The 23,414-nt window shown below is 37.8% G+C and overlaps 1 protein-coding gene and 1 pseudogene across 2 annotated transcripts in view; both read right to left on the bottom strand.

Annotated features, from left to right (window-relative positions):
• Nucleotides 1-6,181, bottom strand: part of LOC140732539 (zinc finger MYM-type protein 6-like) — a 49,869-nt pseudogene extending 43,688 nt beyond the window's left edge.
• A 5,783-nt stretch (nucleotides 6,182-11,964) lies between these two features.
• The window catches only part of plxdc2b (plexin domain containing 2b), a 460,874-nt gene continuing 449,424 nt past the window's right edge, over nucleotides 11,965-23,414 (bottom strand). For both annotated transcript variants that reach the window (XM_073054625.1, XM_073054623.1), the window contains one exon: nucleotides 11,965-22,392. In XM_073054625.1, coding sequence (XP_072910726.1) covers nucleotides 22,379-22,392 — 14 coding nt within the window. In that variant the 3' untranslated portion in view covers nucleotides 11,965-22,378. The remainder of the gene's footprint in view (nucleotides 22,393-23,414) is intronic.

Below are 23,414 nucleotides of genomic sequence, written 5' to 3'. Positions count from 1 at the left end.
AATGAAGGGAGACATATACAGTGGATTCCAGTTAACTGGGCCATCGATTAGTCAGGGCAGCTGATATTTTGGGACAAATCTTCATTTATTTAGGACACCATGCCACTTATTTGGGGCAGGAGATTGCTGCCAAAGGGGTTCTAGCTTGTGTCAGCAGTATGCACTTCTGTGGCCGCTAGACTCTACATTGTGTTTCAAGCTTTTAAATAACATCAGTTGTGTATGTCTGTGTTCAAGAAGCAACAATTTCTGTCACTGATAGTTGGCAAGAAATATGCAGCAAGACAATGCTGAACTGTTCTTCTCATTAAAGTTTTAAGCATTCAGATTTGGAGAAACTAGAGACTGCTGGGAGAGAAAAGGAAATGGTTTTGCTACTTCAACAACTGAGGAAACTAAAGAGAATTTGAGGGTATTAGCAACCATCTTGAATGTTAAAATGAAAACAAAGATTCAGAGAATGAAAGTGTTGAAAGCCTTGTATGAAGGCAGTCATTATCTGCACTAGGTTTCTGTGTTAATTGCATACACTGGATGAATTCCTCTGTTAATAACACTTAGGAACTAATATAGAGTATTGCTTGTGCTCTAATATGTTCTGTTTCACTTCAATGCATAATTTGTTACTCAGTTTGTCTTTCTTTCCTTTTTAACTATTTCCATATAACTTTAGTTAATTGGGGCAGCCTCTTATTTGGGCCAGCATGTACAGGTTTCAATGTGTCCCAATTAAGCAGAAACCACTGAATATGTAAAAGTTGTGGTCACATGTGGCTACCAACTCTTTCAGAACTGCTGGCAATATCCTAGTATCCTCCTTGTGCGTATTTTCCAGGCAAAAGTCAGAGGCCAGCTATGATCACCCATTGCAGCAGATAAACCCAAATAAATTGAACTAATTTCTCATCATGTTAGCATTTCCCTTGTCAACCCATGTTATTGTTTCTGGATGTTTGAAGATCTAATCCTGAAATTGTTGGCTCTGTTGGGCAGGCCAGTTATTTGTATTCCAGACTCCAAACTCCCAAAGGAAGCACTCAGCTCTGAGTTCATTTATGAGGTATGCAACTAAGTTTCTTGTCATGGGCATACATATGCAGGGTGTAAGTGTTATGAAAGTTATGTTATTGCAAGCAGCAGCCCAGTTCATTACAAACATGATAAACATAAATTACAGAAACTTAAATGAACATAAATTATACACTTTTTACACAACAAAGTAAACATAATGACTTTAGTGTACGTTGAGCAAAATATAGTTTGAGGTACTATTTGGTTTTCCAGGTCAGGTCAAGAATTTGATGGCAATGGGGAAGAACCTGTTGTTGAACCTTGAAGCAAAATTATCAGGAGGGCAGAGGTAATAATTTAAGGATATTCTCAAGGTCCTCCTAGGTCCAACACATCGATGAAATTGTGTAGAAAGCACGTTTATGGCTCTAATTTGTTAGGACTTTGAGGAGATGGGATGTGTTTCTTCGAAATTTCTGTTGATGTAGGGTGGAGAGCATTCTGACTATTAGCATCACAACTTGGAATGGATGCTTCAATGCACAAGATGATAAGAGAACACAGAGGGTTGTAAACTCACCCAGTCCTATCTTTGGCACAACCCTCCTCACCCTGGAGGATATGTTCAAGGTGTGATGGTTCAAGAAGGCAGTATCCATCACCAGGCTCAGTTCTCGGTACTACCAGCAAGAAGGAGGTATAGGAACCTGAAGACCCAAACTCAATGATTTAGGAAGAGATTCTTCCCCTCTGCCATTAGATTTCTGAATGAGTCATGAACACACCATCACTACCTTGTCATTCCTTTATTCCCACTTAAAGTATTTACTTTTGTAATGTATGGTAACTTTTATGTCTTTGCACTGCACTATTGCTGTGAAACAAATCTTCCATCATATAATTCAGTGATAATAAAGCTGATTCTGATGGGATAGGTTGGGCTAGTTTTCCTGGTGTAGGAGACTAAGGGATGACCTAGTAGAAGTATATCAGTTTATAAGAGGTATAGATAGGGTAGATAATCAAAATCTCTTTTCCTCTGCCTGAAACGTTGACTGTACTTTCTTCCACAGATGCTGACTTAGTTCTGTAGCACTTTACCTGTGTTGCTTGGATTTCCACACCTGCGGATATTCTCCTGCTTCTCTTTTTCTCATGGCAGGGATATAAAGAAAACATGAGCACATAGGTTTGAAGTACAATGAAAGAGTTTTAAAAGGTCTCTGAGGAGAAAGGTTTTACATAGAGTGTAGCTGATGTGCAAGAGGAGATGATAGAATCAGATACAATTACTACATTTAAGTGGCATTTAAACAATTAAACAAGCAAGATATTGAAGGATTCAGTCCTAATGCAGGCAGAAAGGAATCACTGTAAAGGGACAGAAAGGTCAGCATGCATGTGGTGAGTATAAGGGCCTGCACAAATTTATGATTCCATAACTGAATAACTCATTCAGTTAAGAAGGAACACTGGGAAAACCATGAAATCTGGTCTATTTGTTGGGACCATACTGGAACTCAACGGGAGCAGCAAATGATGCACACCACTTCCAAAACCAGCCATTTCACTGCCCCGTTGAACACCTTGTATTCCACCTGTAGAAATCTAGTCATCCTTGAACCTGGGGGATGCTGCAGAATATGAGAAGATTTCTGCTGGTTCCCATAGAAGTCTGAATCATATTCTCCTTGATCCAATGTATGGGAGCCAAGAAAACATGCTGGCACAAGTGGCCATTGCCAAAGGGTCTGCAATCTTCGAGGCGGCAGATTGGATCTAAGGAGAATATTGAAGCATTTAAGTTAGAGCTGGGGCCACTATGCAGGTAGAAGAAATCAGATACTGCAAAAAATAGATCACTTGGTTGACAATGAGGAGGAAACCTTTATATTGAAGGAAAATGGAAATGATCTGCTCAGCAAAATATAAAATAGCATTTAATCCAGAATCACTTGAGAAGGAATGACAAGGCAAGATAAATACAATGAATATACGACAAGGAAGATGATATTAGAATTATATCCAATACATGACAGATTACAGCGTGAATAGTGCCTACTGTTCTGACTACCTTATGGCACTGGAGTAGATGCTTTGGAGATTAACAAGAATACTGTCAAGATTGGAAAACTATGGCAAGGAAAGATTGGATAAAATGGAACTGTATTCATCGGAGTGCAGCAAGCTGAATGGAGACTAATTAAACAGTATGAAATAATGAGGCATCTAATTAGAATATGAAGGAAATGCAAAAAAATGAAACTGGCTTCAGGAAAGCAACTTGGTCTGCATGGATGATTTGAGCTGAAGTACCTATTTCCATATTGTAAAACTCTATGATTCTATATCCTCCTTTGACTATTTCCCCAAAATATTCCATCTGTAGCTCCCAGTCCTTGAATCCTCAACTAGTGGATGATTTCTGACTATCTTTTTTTCCAACCGGGTCTATTCCAAAGAAGGCACCCACTAATACTCTAGCTTAACTTATGGCTGATGCTCCTCATCCTAGTAAATCTTTTCTTCATCTTCCCTAGAACATCCACAAACTAAAATTTTGGTGACCACAACTAGATGTCAAGGAGTGGCCTTAACACTATTTTATACAGTGTTCAAAATATATCTCTTTTTATTCTCTGTGTCACTCTTTGTGAATCCAGGAACAAACCACTCTCTCAGCATGCCCTGACACTTTAGATAGGTGTGCATAAGTCCCTCTGTTGTGAAACACTCTTCAGAATGGTGCCACTTGGTCAATATTATCTCTCCTTCCTTCTGCTAAATTTTAACATTTTACACTTTTCAGTGCCCAAATTCATTTACCACTTGTCTACCCACTCCACATCCTCCCCCACCACCTACACAGCTGATTTTCTCTTGTCAAATTTTATGCTCTTTTTACTGTTTTCTGTGCTTCTAAGCTTTGTGTCATCCGCAAGTTTGAAAAACTTACCCTGAAAATTCAGGTTCTTGTCAGTCTCAACATTGACACCTATTGACCACATTCTCTATCTGACAAACAAACATTTATTACAATGGTCTACTTTCCTGCCTTTATTGCTACCGTGCCATTAGTTTCATGGGTCTAATGCCCCTCTACCTACCTGCCCCTCCATCTATCTATATATCATTTCCAAACTTGGGCACAATTCTGTCATCCAAACCATGGGCATGTAATGTCAAAAGAAGTGGCCCTAACACTGACCCCTGTGGCACACCACTGTTCATTGGCAGCTAATCAGAAAAGATCTTCTTTATTCCCACTCTTTGCCTACTGGCAGTCAGCCAATTTTCTATCCATGCTCGTATATTTCCTGTAATACCATAGGCTCTTAACTTGTTAAGCAGCCTCATAAACACAAAATACTCTGCAGATGCTGGGGTCAAAGCAACATGCACAACACACTGGAGGAACTCAGCAGGTCGGGCAGCATCTGTGGAAATGAACAGTCCTGACGAAGGGTCTCGACCAGAAACGTTGACTGTTCCTTTCCATGGATGCTGCCTGACCTGCTGAGTTCCTCCAGCGTGTTGTGCATGTAAGCAGCCTCATGTATTGCACCTTGTCAAAGGCCTTTTGAAAATCCAAGTAAACAACATCCACTGACTCTCCTTTGTCCATCCTGCCTGTTATTTCCATGAAGATTTTCCCTTAAGGAAATTATGCTGAATTGTGTCTATTTTATCTTGTGCCTCCAAGTACCCTGAAACTTCATCCTTAATAATAGACTCTAACATCTTCTAAACCACTGAAGTCAAGCTAACTGACCTATAATCTCCTTTCGTCTGTCTCCCTCCCTGCTTAAAGATTGGAGTGACATTTGCAATTCTCCATTCTACTGGAACCATTCCAGAACCTAGTGGCTCTTGGAAGATCATTACCTATGCCTCCATAATCTCTTCAGCCACCTCTTTCAGAACCCTGGGTACAGTTCATCTGGCCCAGGTGACGTATCTACCTTCAGGCCTTTCAGCTTCCCAATCACCTTCTCCTTAGTAATAGCATCTACACTCACTTCTGCCCCCTTAACCTCTTGAATTTCTAGCATACTGCAAGTGTCTTCCACAGTGAAGAAGGATTCAAAATATTTATACAATTTGTCCATCATTTCTTTGTCCCCATTATTACCTCTCCAGTGAAAATTTCCAGCAGTTCAATATCCACTCTCACCTCTCTTTTACTCTTTATATATCTGGGACAAAAAACATTTTGTATCCTCTTTTATATAATAGGCTAGTTAACCTTCATATTTCATTTTTCCTCTCCTTGTGGCTCTTCTTTTTAGTTACCTTCTGTACAGGGTAATAGGTTCCAAGTAAGAAGGGGAATGTTTAAAGGAGATGTGCAAGGCAAGTTATTTTTCACACTGAGAGTGGTGAGTTCCTGGAATGTGTGCCAGGGAGGTGTTAGGAGCAGAAGTGATAACAATATTCAAAAGGCATTTACTCTGACACAATGGCCGAAGCAGACATGGCAGGCGGAGCAGCCCGCTACTATATTGTACTTTTCTGTGATCCGTGTTCTACCCTATGTTCACATGTACAGGTCAAGACACTTATTCTGTCCCTTTATCCGCTATACCCAAAAACTTAGCTTTTTGTAAGATTTCAAGGAATTACAAGCAAGTTTTTCATATAGAGGCTAAAATGCCAGCTGGAGGGTGATACAGAGAATGTGGAAAGATGTTTATGTCATGATCCTGACCGTTAATTCCCAATATTCTCCTAATTCCCTTTGATTGCGGAACACCTGATTCTCATCTAGACCTGCAGCATAAGTAACCCCGGCTTTGCATCCACTCATCGCCAGATTGTTGTTTTAGCCAGTGTGGTAATTCATGTTCCTGGCCACTTAGGATTGTGTATGCTATGTTTTACTTCAGTACCAAGGTTTACCTGTGTAACTCTGTCTCTCCATGTCAAGATAAGCGTTGCCTGCTGCTTGCCTTTCCATTTGTCGTTTAGCTCCTGTAACGCTCTGTCTCAAGATCAGTTTTGCCTGCCGCCTGTCTCCTATTTGCCGTTCAGCTCCAGCAACACCCTGTGTCAAGATTAGTTTTGCCTGCCACCTGTCTCCTGTTTGCCGTTCAGCTCCAGCAACACCCTGTGTCAAGATCAGTTTTGCCTGCCGCCTGTCTGTTTTTCTGTTCACCCTCTTGTTTGCCATTCAGCTCCAGACACGCTCACACATTCGTCTGCACCTAACTCTATCTCCATGCTGGTGTCCTGCATTTGGGTTCGCCCGTTCTTTGCAACAGTCTAAGTTAACTTCATCTTTGATGATTCCACTAAATGAAGAGAGAAAACATTAAACAAAATGGATTACAGCATAGAATCACAAGAGATGTGATGAGGGAAAATAGACAAATAGAAAAGAGAGAAGTGGGAAGACATCATAATGCTGCTGTTACATTGTATGGAGACTACAGTAACATGCCATAGCAAAGCTGTGATTTTGCTATCAATGATGCAAGCAGAAATGATCCTTTCATCAGCTTCTTGCACTGGTACAAAATCTGGAATCCAGGTACAGCGGCAAAATCTTTTACCTCCCATTTTTGATTTTATGTCATTGCAAATTCACTATTCTTCATGATGCAGTGTGCCAGATTATTTTCCATAGGACATCCAATAGGTGATTTTGCAGTCAGTTCTGCAGTTGCTAGAAGTCATAGCTTGGTTGTTTTAATGACAACAGAGAAGTTTAAATAATGTGGAGCAGCTGCCCCAGCAACTATGGGGCAGGTTAGTTAGATCCATGATTTGGATAAGAAATTCACCTGACAGATGGAGCTTGTGTGTGTAATTAATATTGAGTACCACTTTGAAGATGTGATTGATCTGCATTTCAAGGTCACCCACTTAAACTATTGCCACTTAAATATAATCAAAATGAAATTAAATCTTTAGTCTTATTATTTCTATTAAATTGGTATTTCAGTGTTATATTGGCTCCTTGCTTAAAAATTGACCACCTCCGCCAACAGAACAAAAGTTAATTAATAATTTGATATGATACTCCATATCCCGTTGATGTCATGGAAAAGTGACATCATGAAAATGGATCTCTGCAAAATTAAGTTCTGACCTTACATTGCGAGGTTCATAAACTGATGTAACATGACATGTAATCATGATCAAAGTCCTGTGGGCATGAGATCTTCACTTGAAAATTAAGTTTAAGATGAAGTCATACATTTTGATTTACTTAGAAAGGAGACATAGTAGGAGCACAAAATTAGATTGTGATTTACTGTATGTTTCATGCATAACACTGAATTCTTAGTACCGAACTATTTACTTGTATTTATAACTATGAAGCAGTAAATGTGGGCTTGATTTATTTCTTTATTAAAAGATATGTTGAGGCATAAATAGGATGGACATAATCGATTAAAACTGACTACCAATAAATATGCCTCAAAATTTCTTATTTAAACCTGCAGTGGTGTTTCCCTGTCAGTGCATCCTCTGATGGTTTGGAAATACAGATTGTCTGCCATCTGGCTCACTCATTGGAGCAGGACGTAAGCCAGAGGCTTCAGAGTACACTCGGGTGTAGGGTATGAATTGTGGGCAGAGTATGTGGCCGGATCTGAAATTCGGAACCAGAGATATGACAGGTGGGCAGGTTTCCCACTCCTTTGGGTTTACTGTGAAGTTTATTCTACCATCCTGTAAGAGGTAAAATGATTAAAAAAAGTGTTTGGATATTATTAAGGAATAACATTCAATAGTCTAGAATGTATCATCAGTGCTGGTTTCTTGTATCTTTACTATAGTTTTCATTAAAACTGCCAAACTGCATATAAATTAATATATCTAAATCATCCACTATAATTCTTCCAAATTTATCTCCAATGTTGTCCTTTTGGTGGAACTGTACTGCGGAAATCTTGTTTTCTGCAACTTAAACCTATTGTTATTCTGCTATATATTGAACTGTTTGGCATTCCTGATGTTTAGTCTGTGGTTGCATAACATAGAACCAGGCCCTTCACAAATCTCCAGTTCACCTCCTCAAAAAAACTCAAGCAAATTTGTGAGACTTGATTCCCCAGACATAAAGCCATGCTGATGCCATTTTCATTCACCACCGGAATGGGTACGTGGATTTGCAACAGCGAATCCTACAGTTCCGGTGTGTGTGAGGAGGCAGAAGAGGCTGGTATCTTTTGCGTAGATAAACATTCATCGGAATTTACAGATTACAAATTCTTACAAATTTCTGAAAATCACTGCTATAGAAAATATTTTTTATATGAAAGGCTACTGGAAAGACGTTTCATCCACTCAGTCCACTCACTTTCTGCTAGAGTTAAAGGAAGGTTGTTGAATACCAATCAATACAGCTGTGGGATGTTGCTTCAGGAGTCCCTTGGGACAGTGCATTCCAATTACAGAAAGAACAATAGCAATTTGCTGACCTTTTCACCAGCTCCTCCTTAATCTGCAATCTCTACCTCACAGAACTAGAACAGCAATAAAAATAAAATTGTTGGAAGCACTCAGCAGAATCCAGGGAAAGAGAAACAGAGTTAATGTTTCAAGCCAAGAACCCCTCATTATTACAACAGTTTGGATTCATTTCCACTATTTAAGTCCCTTACCAAGTCTAGCACCACCCCATATTAAAAAGTTGTACTCAATCATTTTCAGTGTTAAAATCCTGAAAATATCTCTTTTTGTTGGAGCTCTTTCAAAATACTGAACACAGTAGTTTAAATGGCCACACCAATACCTTCTCAAAGGAAATTAGGGGTGGTCAATAAGTGCTACAAAGCCTGTGTTCCAGCTCCTAGTCAACAGTTTTCAACTTGCCATATCTAGGGTGATTTTTCCTAACATAGTTTCAAAACTATAATTTCTCACATCTTTATGAATGTTTAAGTTATAGACATTATGATTCTTTGGTCTGCAGAAAGAGAATGTAAATATCTAACTATTTAGTGAATGTGTATGTAGTTATTCAATTATAATAACATTTAGAACCACATTGCTTTGAAGTTAATACCTGGTGGCTTTTCACTTGGCTTAATATACTGAGGGTGTTAGAGTAAGCTGTACCAGATTTTTTACCATAACTTTTGCAATCACAGATAACTAGGTAACATCCGATCCTCAGTGATAACTACTATCATTTTGAATGACCATATTCCCATTCTGCTTTTTATAAATACCTCAGAAATGAATCTCACGTTTCAAAATTCCTGGGTTATGAGAATGGATAATCACTGCACATTCAAAATGCATTTATATTAAATGTGTCATCTGCCGACTACAACACCAACTTTGAAGAATGAAGCTTAATATTGATAATACACATTGTACAGATAGTTTTTAACATTTGGAGAATAAATAAAATTAAGGAATTCTTATAATTATAGGTAGCCCCCAGGTTGTGCCATTGTTCTGTTCCTGAGAACAGTCCATAAGCCAGTTTCTCTTATTATATTGCTCTACATTTGCTGTAGTTTTTAAATGTAATTTCATTTTATCCAATGTTCACTCTATCACTGCCCATTCCTCAATTGCTAACAACTTTTGGACTGTTCTAATGGTGTTTAGTATTGAGGTTTTCTGAAGTTTTACATAAATATTACTGTGTAGGCTGAATTGTTTAACTTGTAGTGACTTTGGGATGACACCTGTTGTAGATACAGTATTAATATCTGGACAATTTATACCCTTTTCATGTTCCATAGTCTTTAAATTTCCTTGTTTAATTCAGCATATTTCTGGTGTTTTCACTTACTGATTTCTGTATGTTCTGTGTGTTTGGAATGGAGATATCAATTAAGTAAATTGTTCTTGCTTGTTTATCCTGTAATATTATATACAGACAGTTATTATAGATTGTAATAATGGATCGGTTATGATATAATTTGTAGGACTGTGACTCTAAAACTAGATCAGGCTTGTATTTATAATAAGGTATAGTGTCTCTTATGAGTTTGCATTTTAAAACAAGATTTTGGTGAATGGTATTTGCTACTTGATTGAGACTGTGAAAGCGAACAGATTGAGTTAAACTGCTGCAGGATCCTGTAATGTGCTGGATTGCTTCTGGTTTCTCTTGGCATTTTCTACACTTATTGCCTTGAATTTGTTGATCCTTTATTATGTATTTTTGATCATTTTTGTGTTAACCACCTGATCCTGTATTGCAACAAGGAACCCCTCTGTTCCTGGGAAGAGACCTCCGACTCTGAGTCATTTGATCATTATGATGATGATTAATATTATCATCATGTTATATAATGCTTCAGAAATGTTTGGAAAAGTTTGTGTAAAGTCCTATTTCTCTACTCAGATCATTTGTAACCCAGAGAGACTCTGCACTTAAAAATAATTATGCTATGCACATTTCATCGACTTTTTCAGCAAACTATTTCAGAATGGACCTTTCACTTAATATATACAGAATGGAGATCCTCCACAAATTGTCCTTCCTACACTGAACACTCTTCTATAATGAAGTTTCATAGCAAGTCCCTGAACATCATGATTGCTTCTTGCTTCTCAGGAGTCACCTGTCATGCAGGCATTTAATCAATGGATAAAATTACCGTTGCTGTCAGTATGCCAGAGAAGCCTTTGCCTTCTGAGGAGGGGAATGTGAAGTTCTCAAGACCTCAAATACAGCTCATCCCAACTCATACAGCACTGATTTCTGCCCCCCTATAGGACTTCATAACAGCAAAGATGTGACAAAAATGTCTCCCGGAAAATTCTCTAAACAGGACAAGTGCTGTAATGCCAGTGTTGTCCCTCAAATCACAATAGCCAATATTTGAGCCCCCTTTACATGTAATGGCCCAGATCAGAATTCTGAAACAGACACTCTATTTCAAGTACTGTCACAGGCAGGTTCCAGGGTCAGCACAACATTGTGGGCTGAAGGCCCTGTAACATGCTGTAGATTTCCATGTTCTATGGAGATTTACCAGGGGCACCTAGGAAAAGATTCAACAGTCTTCTAAGAGCCTTTTTGGAAAAGTGAGGCATCCCAATCAACACATGGGAATATACAGCAGCTCATTATGGAATATAGTGCTTTCAGGATGTCATCAAGAACCTCAAGTCCTTTCATCAGGAGGCACAGAAATCCCAGTGGAAAGTACAGAAGGAAGTCACCACTTCGCAACCCCCCCCCCCCACCCCATACAAGAGTTTGAGTGTCTCCATCAGTCTCTTCAAAACCCACAGAACTGGAGTGGAAGCAAATCCTTCTTAGCCCCAAAGGACTACCTAGAAGAGAGAGACCTTTGGTGCAATTTTCAATAGAATAATAATGTCAGAATGAAGAATGTATTTCTGTTGGTTATTGGAGATTATTAAAAGGAAACTGGCACTGACCTAAATCTTTGCAGTGGGGCAGTGGGGGAAATAAAATTACATCCCTTAAGTTTGCTTTTAGTTTGATTAATTTTATGATGTATTACACACCATAATACAGACCACACTTGACTTTGGGGGCAAAAATGTTTAATGTAATACAACTGGAATGAAATTTTGAATTTCAAATAAGCAAAATGGCTCCACATCATTATCTCTTCTTCAAGATCATTATATTAAAACGGTTATTCAGAATTGATCTGACATTAATAAAATTATGTGAATAATCCATGAAACTGGTGGAAGTTACCATTTTAGTAGTAAGTTTCAAACCATGTTATGATAGTTCCTTCTGTGGAAGCTGATCACATATTCACTCTGGACTGGACAGGATTATTTTCTGTTAAAAGTACAATCACATTTACAGTCTTTTGGAAATTGCAAATATTGAGAATGTAAAGGGATACAGATATTTAATAAACATTATGTCCAATTCCTTTGTTTTTTTCTTTTAAATGCTTAGGAATTTATAACTGGAAATCTGTGCAAGATCCATAGATTAGTAACTAATTATTGAACAGACAATGTTAAAAATTCAGCTGACACAGAAGATCAAAATTATAAAAACGACAATTTATTGTAGAAAAGAATGTAAGCATGTAACCTTTGGGTTATATGGAAATGAAATAAAGCTTTTTCAACTCTTCCTTGGGTTGAACTACATCATTCATTCAAATCAATATGTGGCACACTGGGGAGACTATGTTGATTTCATTTCCACTCATGAGACCTTTAATATTCTTCATGTTAAATGTCACCGCTGAGAAAGACAGCAGGAGAAGGCAATTTTCCTGTTCTACTAAATACCATTTTCCCACTCAAAGCACTGATCCTGGTTCTACCCTTTCCCACACACTATGGGCAGTGAAATCCCAAAATATAATTCACGGAGATGAGCTTTTTTTCCCTTTCATTATGAAAAGTGCCTCATGAACAGAAATTAATTTTGCTGACCCATATAAGCTGATTTGTTGCAAGTAACAATATCTCAACAGCTATCATTTCTTCATCATTATCATTACCTTCTTTAAAAGGTGCAACAGGTCTATGTATCTTTGTTCTAAAATAAAAAATAGATTAACTGAAAAATGTTCTGGACAGTTGGACCAAATGTGAATTACCGACAATATAAACCCTTTTAAGTAGGTTGTTGTACTTACAAGACAATCATGCATATTTAACATATAGGCCAGTATAAAATGTACTGTTCAACTTTTGGCTTCAGTAATCATATATAATGCATGGCACTATGCTATGTCATGTTGACCAGGCATATACAAAAATAATCTTTTAGAAAAAAATACGTAGTAAACTATCCAATATTGAAAGGCATCTATGTCAATCATTGAAAAAAAGTCATCGGGACATGTGCTAATCTGGAGTGCTCAATAAATATCAAATAAGAATATGAGAACCAGAATTCAATATAGTAAGAATTGCAAGGCAAAAAGTTAAATAAGGAGTAATAAACCTGCTAGAAGAGAGTTTGGCCAAAGAAACATTGGGTCACACTGAAATCCATTCATTCTTGATTCTTCCATAATATGTCTATACATCTGTGGGATAAGCACTGAATGGTTCAATTGCAGTAATATTTTAAAGTTTAATTCAAATCTTAGGATAATGGTATTGACCATGTATGATGAATTGTGAGAATGACTTCACTTCAAACATTGTGAAGTTTACATATAATAAAATTACTACAAAGAAACAATAAAACAGTATATGAATACTGTTTAGTCTAGTACTTATGTCTGTATATGTTAACCACCTGGTCCTGTATTGCAATAAGGAACCCCTTTATTTCTGGGAAGAGGTCTCCAATTCTGAGCCAGGCATTTGATCATTATGATTTTATTATGATTATTATTATTATTACCATCTTGCATAATACTTCAGAAATGTTTAGAAAAGTTAGTGTAAAGTCATATTACTTTAGCTACAGTAATTTAAAATCATTTAAAGAATAGTGCAGGGATTAATTTATCAAATATGCATTTCAATATATTTTTGTGAAGCTTATTATTTCTTTTATTAGAAACTATATTATTATTCATATTCATACAAACAATAGAACGGGCGAGAGAAGCAGTAAGTATTTGCTTTGCTAAATTTCTACCATAGATCAATGAAATTACTGGAATTTAAATAGGAAAATGACTTCCAAAATAACTTTCTTAAAAATAGTGATGAGATGATGAATATATGTGTGTGTATTTGTCAAAGCTGTCAACAAGAAGTACTGATAATTCTTGAAACTGAAATGCATTTACTTTAACGTATGTTTGTGTGTGGGAGACAGTGAAACTGCAGACAGATGCTGGGGATGCAGTCAATGAATGATGGCCTCAGGGAAAAAGATGTCAGAGCACAGTGAAATGCAGACAGACACCTGTGCAGAGGTGAACTAGAGATAGCAGCTGTCACATGGGGAGGATTGTCTGGGACATTGTGGTACAATTGGAAGCTTCAACACTCCAACATATTTTGACCATTTTTGCCCTATATGAAACAGCAGCATTTAGAAGCTGCTGAGAGGTAATTTCTACCATTATTTGCCAGTTTTAGTTGGTTTTCAATTTTTTTAATCTCTCGGAAGTGTAAACACCAATTGTGTTACTGATATATGATGAATGAATCCATTTTAAGACTGATTTGTAGACCTTTAAGTACTCACACTCTCATCTAACTGGTCACTGAATAATGGCACCATAACATGATTAAATGGTTAATCTGCCCACTGTCATGCTTTTTTCAATCAGCCCTTGATGTCGGCAACTTTTTCTTGAATGTGCTTGATTCATAGATATCCAGTCAGGAATTCTAATAACATTTTATGAGGTGGATAGAATAAAGGCAGATTTTTACAATTTGGCCAACTTTGGATGGCCTACATTTTGTCTTCAATTTATTGGGCATCCTCAAATCTTTAATATAGAGTGAAGTAATTTGATAACATTTGAGCGCTAAGATTCGCCTGCATGGATCATACTGCCAACTGCAGGGTAAGCAATATCACCACTGGTTGCTTCACTCATAATTGTCTTTCACCTTCTCCATTACTATCATTCCGGGACCTTCCAGGAGTAACAGAAGACAACTTTATCTTTTCCAACCTGTGTTTCTCCTGCATTTGGTATTTGTGATTTGGCCTCCTGAACATTGGTTAAACTAAATGTAGACTTGGCAACCATTTTAACCATTTTGCAGAACACATTGCAGTCTGCCTGCAGCGGCCACTGGAGATTCTGAGTGCATATCATTTTAACTCTCCTTCCCATTCCCACACCAAACAATGTGTCCTCAGACTTCTATGTTCTATTCTTTTAGATAGGTACATGGAGCTTAGAAAAATAGAGGGCTATGTGGCTGGGAAATTCTAGGCAGTTTCCAGAGCAGGTTACATGGTCGGCATAACATTATGGGCTGAAGGGCCTGTAATGTGCTGTAGATTTCTATGTTCTATGTTTTCCATTGCAACAGGGAGGAAAAATGTAAGTTAGAAGAAAAACAATGGCATTAATACTGTGTTTCTTTTTTCAGGTAACCCACACTGCCAGTGTTCCACTCCCATATACACTCACCAGCCCATATAGTTTTCTTCCCTCTTTGTTCACTCATATCCCCTCCATTCCAACCAGTGGTTCAATCAGCTTATTATTGCCTTTCCATTTATTTGCACTCATCATCTACCACTCTCTATCGCACCTTTCTGCTCCACCCATCTTGTACTGCCATGTACTGGCAATCCTTCCTCTTTCCTCTTAGCCCTGATTGCTGGGTCTCAACCGAAATATTGACTTGCACCTTTTGCCTCCACAGATGCTGCTTGACCCACTGAGTTCTTCCAGCATTCTGCGTTTTTGTTCACTGTAGTGAATGCAGAGATATGGATCACATGCAGATATATTGGTTTCGTTTAACTTAGCATCATGGTCTGCTCAGAAATGATAGGGTAACGAGCCTGATCCTCCTGTGCTGCGCTGTTCGAAATTCTATTGTTCACTGCTGAAGTGAGACTCCACCATGCTTACTAACCCTTGCTTAGCTCCTGGTCGAATGTTTCAAGTTTAATGTTCTCATCCTTTACTTTGAAGTCCTTTGTGCTGACACTTTCCTTTAATAGATCCTCCACTGATGTCTGTACTTCATTTGTCTAGCTGCCTAAACTGGAATTTCTTCTCCAAGGCTTTCTACAACATTAGTTTGCCCCTCCCCTGCATTAAAATGTTAGAAGTTTTTAAAACCTGCCTTTTCAATCAAATTTTATCATATTCACTCTCTCATGTTGGTGTCACATTTTTCTTGATAACACGCTTACAAAACATTCAGAGATGTTTTACTATATTAAAGGTGTTTTGTACATGTAAATTGTTATTCATGTTGAATACGGGGTTTGGTTATTTCAAAATATGGAGGAGGAGGAGTGAGAATCTATGTAACTTCAAATTTGCAAGTCAAACATTATCAATGGAAGTTTCTGAATCAATTATCAAACACGCACTAATAAGTACCAACTAACTTGTAAAAGCTAGCATGGATTTTGTGAATTGTAACATTGTGCGATAACTGCTTTCTTTTTTTAGTACAGTGGATACGTGTCAACAATTGATGTTTTCTTTATTGATTGCTGGAGAATACTTGATAGACTCCTGTTCAAGAGTTTAAAGAGATTAGCCAAGATTATGTATGGTTTCAGAATTGAGGGAATAAAAAGTGTTGACAAAAGGGAATCGTTCAAGCAGCCAGAGAAACCATAAAGAGAGAAAGGGTTCTACCTTCTTCTAATGCTGTACTCTTGTCACAAGATGATAAGGGCAGATCGTTCTTTAGGTAGTCACTTTGGGAGAATTAGGACTTGCATCCTAGAACCAAGCACCGAGGACCTGGATGTAGTGGTGCATATCAGTCAATGACCTCTCATGCCCCCTTCAAATGCTACAACCCACCAACTGCATGAAACTCACACCTACTGCCAAATGCACCGATCCTCATCACCCATCTCTATCAACATCAATCAATATGTCTCATGTCTCCAACATCCATGTTCCGCTCTACACCCTTCCATACTTCTCCTACTGTTCCCACGTTTCATTGCCGGTCATTCCCTCAATCATGACAGTTTGTATGGTATTGTCACACTTCCTGCTATCACAGGACAATGATTTCCTGCAGTATCAGTGAACCAGGGGATAGACGATCTGCCACTATCTTACTCCTATGGAATGCACAGCACTGTGTTATAACTTGAGGAGTCATGACTGAGTCTATGGGTGGGGCAGAGGGAGGTGATGTAGGGTGTTAAGGAGTGACTGAAAGATATCGGCATCCTCATTCTCATCCTTTATCTCATGTCCTCCTTGTCCCTTATCTTATAATCTCCTCAAATCCACAATCATCTTGCATGTAGCCTTAACTTGCATTTCTCTTCTTTCAGGCAGCTGAGAAATGCTAGCTGGCCTGAAGGGAGTGAAATCTATTACTCAGGTTAACCAGTCCAGCCACTTATTCAGGTACCGACAACACAGATAAGCAGATCAAAATTGTATATGTACATTACTCAAGACATGGTGTCACCAGTATCCTACATAACTGGAATGAGAACCTCAAGTAATGATGCTTAGTTTACCCTTTACATTCCTAAATAGACGCTGCACTGGAAAGTTAGATTTTATTGACTAATCTTTGAGAACACCCTTTCAACACTGATGTTTCCCAATCTCTCAGCATTTAAAAAAAAACACATTGCTTCTGTCTATTCTACCGATGATCTTCCTTCTAGCAAAACATTGGAAACCGGGAAGGTTGCTGATGAACGTGAAATGCTCAGTTCCGTTCGTGCCTTGACAAGCTCAGCAGCGCAAGCCTACATGCAGCAAGACCAAGCTCCCCTGGGCATGGTTTGATAAGTGGCAGGTCACATCTGTGCCGCAACCATGACCAATTCCAGTGAGAGAGAACCTGAGCAGTACTGAATTCAACAGCTTTAGGTATCCCACTTGTTTTGTTGTATCAAAATCGGTTATCCATCAGTAAAACTGGCTCAGCTTTTCTCCACCAGTACGGACGGATGATTAACAATTTCTATATTTTGCAGCTCTTTTGTTCCTTTGTTCATATTTGTTCAAATTGATGATTGACCTGATTACTTCATCAACAGCTTATTCCTAATGTAGTACTAGTGTTCTGATTTAAGAAAATTGGGTCCCAAACCAACCCAAATGATGGAAAATATTAAAACCTTATGATTCCAAGATTTTATTAATGATTAATTTCAGTTAGAGCCCATGAATTATTTTTATCAATTTATATTGATTCATCAAGAAGAGGATCAGAAATGTTGCACTTACTAGATAAGATTGCTGATATATTACTAGAATTAAATGCTAGGGATAAAGGCCTTTGTATCCCCAAGCTAGAAATTCAGATTATCAGTGGAATTGATATCAAACTTTGCCAAATCTTAAAATGCCATCATTAGAATATCTATAAATGAAAAATGGAATTCTATGATGCTAGTAAATAAAAATCTGGAAAGATCAGAATAATATAAATGAAAAAAAACAAGACATGGACCTAAGAATTCCCCGAGAATCAAAAATATAATTTAAAAATGAGGGATCGAGGAATTTGGAATTCCACAAACGGATGTATATGAAGCATGAAGGTATTAATTTAATTTGCTTTCAGAATGACAATATTTGAAATTAATTTGACTGGCAGTATGTGCATATTGGAGTTTATAATGCTCTTTTCCTGAAATCTAATCTATATGTACACTCAGTGGCCACTTTGTGAGGTGTCCACCTGTACATCTGCTCGTTACTGCAAATATCTGATCAGCCAATCATGCGACAGCAACTCACTGCATTAAAGCATGGTCAAGAGGTTCAGTTGTTCAGGCAAAACATCAGAATGGGGAAGAAATGTGATCTAAGTGACTTTGACTGTGGAGTGATTGTTGGTGTCATATTGGCTGGTTTGGGTATCTCAGAAAGTGCTGATCTCCTGGAATTTTCACACAAAACAATCTTTTAAGAGTTTACAGAGAATGGTATGAGAAACGGAAAACCCAGTTTCATGGGTGAAAATGCCTTGTTAATGTGAGAGGTCAGAGGAGCACCTCTGAATGCACAGCATGTCAAACCTTGAAGTAGAAGGGATACAGCAGTAGAAGACCATGAACATATACTCCGTGGCCACTTTAGTAGGTATTGGAAGTACCTAATATAATGACAACTGAGTATAGATGCATTCCTTGGGTGAATTGAACGTGAATAAACAATGCTGAGGATGTAGTCTTGTACATGAAACACTGATGCATATTTCAGCAAGTTTCTTTACATTCTGGCATAAGCATGCACATTATGGTGGAGGAACTCAGCAAATCAGGCAGCATCTACGGAGAGGAATAAACAGTCGATGTTTCAGGCAGAAACCTTTCATCAGTACTGTAAAGGAAGGGGGACTAAGAGAATAAGGAGGTCGGGGGAGAGGAGAGTACAAGCTGGAAGGTGATTGGTCAAGCCAGGTGATGGGGAAAGTAGGTGGGTGGGAAAAAGGTTTAATAAGGTAAGAACCTGGATGGTGACAGGTGAAAAAGTAAAAGAGCTAAAGAAGAAGGAATCTGATAGGAGGAAATTGGACCGTAGGAGAAAGGGAAGGAAGAGGGCCACCAGAAGGAGATGATAGGCGGGTGAGGAGAAGAAAAAAGGTAAGAGGGGAACCAGAAGAGGAAATGAAAAAGGAGAGAAGGGGGAGGAGGCAGTAATTACAGAGGTTGGAGAAATCAATGGCCATGCCATCAGATTGGACACTACCCAGGCAAAACATGATCGTCCAGCTCAAGAGCAGCCTCATTTTAGCAGGCGAGAAGGTTATGGACCAACATGTTAGAATAGGGATTAAAATGGTTGGCCACTGGGAAATCATCCCTGTTGGGGACGGAACACCTCGCCTGGCTTCACTCATCACCTTCCAGCTTGTACTGCTTCCCTTCCTCTCACCTTTTCATTCTGGCTTCTTCCCCTTCCTTTCAAGTCCCGATGAAGGGTCTTGGCCCAAAATGTCGACTGTTTATTTCTCTCCATGGATGCTGCCTGACCTGCTGAGTTCCTCCAGCGCTTGGTGTGTGTTACTCTAGATTAATCTGCAAAATCCCTCGTGTTTATGATACTGATGTAATGAGGCTCATATGACTGGAACTAATTTGGGCAGATGCAAACCTTTCTTTGCTGGAATTTTAACTTATCTCTTTAATTGTTTAACAGTTTTAAATCCTTTATGGCTTCATTCTTTAATCTTGTTTATAAAGCTTGCATATTACAGTAAAATATATTTCTTCTGTATTGATTACCTTATCTTATTACTTCATAATATCTCAGATGATGCTCCAACAGCTATTATGACTAATATCCAAATGGACTTGTACTCAGTGACACAAAAATCTTGGTAAAATTTGTGCTTGGTGTAATTCTTTGTTCTCAGTTAAAAAACCCCTGCCTTTATGAGTTTTGTTCTTCCCAATGGAAACCTCAGACATTGAGATGTTGCCAGAACTTCTCCCATGATTGTGTATATCTTTAGCTGTGCAAAGTCAAACACTTTCTGCATTGTTGATGTCTAATTTAGCAGCAGTGGTAGCAAATAATTCTTGTGTAAAAACGGACCTTCAATCTGTCACCCAGTGCGCATGTTAAAGCCAAAGCCTTTCCTCATGAGGCAAGTACATAACCCATTAAAATGTTCATTCAGTTATTTGTTGTCATATTAGATACAAACCTGTACTAGCTGTACTCAGAAAGTATGCTGCACAACAGAACTTTGCAACTACTGAATATTGAATCAAAATTATGAATGCCACAACAAAATAAATCTCAGGGTTGTATATGTAACATATATGTACTTCAATAATAAATTTGCTTTGAACTTTGAAAATTAATTGCTTGTGATAATCTGCTTCCTTTATTAAGTATGTAACTACAAATATTTCCATTCCAGGAGCTCTTCTCATTAGAAAATGATTAAAATAAAACCACCACCCTCTTTAATGGTGTAAATGTGATAATGAGCCACACACAGAATGCTGGAGATACTTAGAAGGTCAGGCAACATCTATGGAGGGGAATACATAGTTGACATTTCAGGCCAAGACCCTTCATCGGGACTGGGAAGGACTTCACCCAGCATTTTGTGTGTTGTTCTGGATTTCCACCATCTGCAGAATCTTTTGTGTTTATCAATGTTATAAACCTCAGAAGCATATTTTGGAGTAGTTTTCCATGATAGTACTAAACTAAATCCAACTGGACAAGGGTTCCCCTACCTTATGCTTTTACATAAAATGTTTATTGAAAAATAAATCCATTTTGGTTCACTAACAACACTTATTAATTGAAGTGAAATGTTTATTGTTTATTCGTTGGGGTATTGGCAAGCTGAACGTAATCAATTATCCATAATTAGATCTGAATCTGCTGGTTTCAATACATTAATAACTGCAGGTGCCTTTACTTGGAAGAATGAAAAAAGTTTATTAATAAAGATTTTATTTAGGAATACTTACCTGGAGATATTCATAACAGCCTACTCTTACAGCACAAAAATTCCCCAAAATAAGCAAACAGTCCTTTTCAGTAAAGCCAGTTAAAAGTGATTTTTCTTTGTTGTCAATGAAACAGCTCTCTAATCTCAAACTTCATTTTAAACTCCATTTTAAGTAGAGGGTAGCTCATGTTACACTCTTCTTCAGGATGGAAAACAAAATACACTATAATATTTTTTTCACAATCTGGTGCACAAGAACCTGTCTTGTGTAAACTATCAAGAAACAAAATATATTCATCTATTTAACTAATGCATACACTACACAACAGAACCAGTGGGATGTGCAAAATTACCCAGAATTTGGCTTCCTGTAGGCTGCTTAAATCTCATCAGTTTCACTACAATTTCAGCCAAAAGTTGACACATTGCACATTTGGAGCAAAGTAAGCAACACAAATCTTACAAATTGCTTAGAAATCTGAAACCAGTGTTAACTTGTTGTGTATAATACTTTGGAGATACTGTTGATATTGTCGATAACTTAAGTGTACATTAGAAATGTATAAAGTTACTAAGGAAAACAAACTAAATTCAAGAAAAAAATGTTAGATTTACATTTTGCAAAATGTTAAATGCATCATTCTGTCTAAATTATCTCCTAACCCTTTTCCAGCTGAGCTTTGTGAATGGGACACGACATTCCACACATTGTACATTATTTCATCTACAGGAAAAGAAATCCCACAATAGCGATTGATACTGAAACCAAATAATCCATTAGAAAATATCATGAAGAAAATGCACACATTAACCACATTGCCACCACCTGATGTCAGTCCATTCTTAATGTACATACATTTTACGAATCACAATAAATGCTGAAGTCAGTGACTCTATTCATGACTTTTTCTGATTGATGATTGGTTAAACACATGCTTGTAGCTAAATTTGCAACATGGATAAGTGAAATTGTTTTCCTTTTCCATGGAAGTAATTTATTGGGGTTTACTTGAACAAGTAAAGATGGAGTGAATTTCGTTCTTCACGTTTGCAGTTTGTTTGTGTCACTAATGCTCATCCAATTCCACAATTGCCAAATAGGAATGCTATGTCATTCTTTTGAAACTCTGGTGAAGTCTGCAGGGAAGACTATGGTGATGATTTTGTAGATGAAAATGTTTGTCTTTCTTACTTTGAACTGATCCTTAAGTAGTTATTTTTGTGGATAGTGGGCTTCTGCTCATTTCTTTATCCACCTCAAAGCATAACCCCACATCCATAGGCCAGCACTGGTGCACTGTTTGTTTCTCAGTTTCAGCACTGTTCAGATACAATAAAACCTTCTTTTTCCTGCCCAATTGGTTCCACTTCAGCATAAGCTGGATGTCCAGAGCCACGTCTGAACTTCATTGCAGGCCATCTACTGGGGCGACGCTAAAAGAAAACAGAAATGAATTAGCACAGACATTGTGACAAAATGCATATGACTGCATATAGAAATTCATAGAAATCCAGGTGTACAGCAGAAAGTGAGCTGAATAGTCTATGTTTAAAATAAAGTTAACGAATATAGATAAGTATCTTATTACTTCAGCAATAGAAGATTGATAATTATTTATTTTTTCATGTTTCCATGGAAACCTTGTATTTTATGCCTAGTCCCAGGGGATACTTTTGAGTGAACTTGTATGACTACCTTTTTAACCAGCTTTCTCCTGTACTGACAAACAGAATAGCAACAGATGAAGGATCTTAACCAGAAATATTGACAGTCCATAGATGCTGCCTAACCTGCTGAGTTCCGTCCATCTCTGTGTGCTGCTCAGAACAGGTTATTTCAATGTGATGTGATGGAAGAAGAGACTTTATGATGCTGAACTGCTGTGGATGGCATCCTAGTCACAAAGCAATTCATTTTGTATTCATTTAACCTTTAATTACAACTTGGTTCTTTCGCCTAAGTCAACATTACAGGTTGTAAATAGCAATGATTACTGAGGAACCTCATGAGTTACAGTTTCTGAACTGTAATATAATACTTTGCCTTTTGTCAGGAAGCCAAGCCTTAATTATAGTAATTCAGTACACATAATTCCGTGAGCCCTTTACTTTTATAGTAACCTTCTGTGAGGCAGCTTAATAAATGACCTATGTAAATCTAAATATATTACATTCACGGGCTCCACTCTATGCCAACATTTGCCCCCTCAAAGAATTCAAAATAAAAACTTAAAAACAAGAGACGCAAAGATTCACCACCCTCTGTGAGAAATTCCTAATGCACCTCAGTTTTAAATGACAGTCCCCATCTTGAAATTGTGACTTTGTGTTTCAGATTCCCCGAGAGATAACATCTTGACATCTTTCCTATTATGCTCATTCAGGATCTTGTCTGTTTTATTAATATTACTCCACATTCTCTGAAACTCCAAATAATATCAATTCAGTTTTGTTAG

This window comes from Hemitrygon akajei, chromosome 8, assembly GCF_048418815.1.
Source record: "Hemitrygon akajei chromosome 8, sHemAka1.3, whole genome shotgun sequence".
Taxonomy (NCBI): Eukaryota; Metazoa; Chordata; class Chondrichthyes; order Myliobatiformes; family Dasyatidae; genus Hemitrygon; species Hemitrygon akajei.
This window is presented reverse-complemented; position numbering and strand designations above follow the sequence as displayed.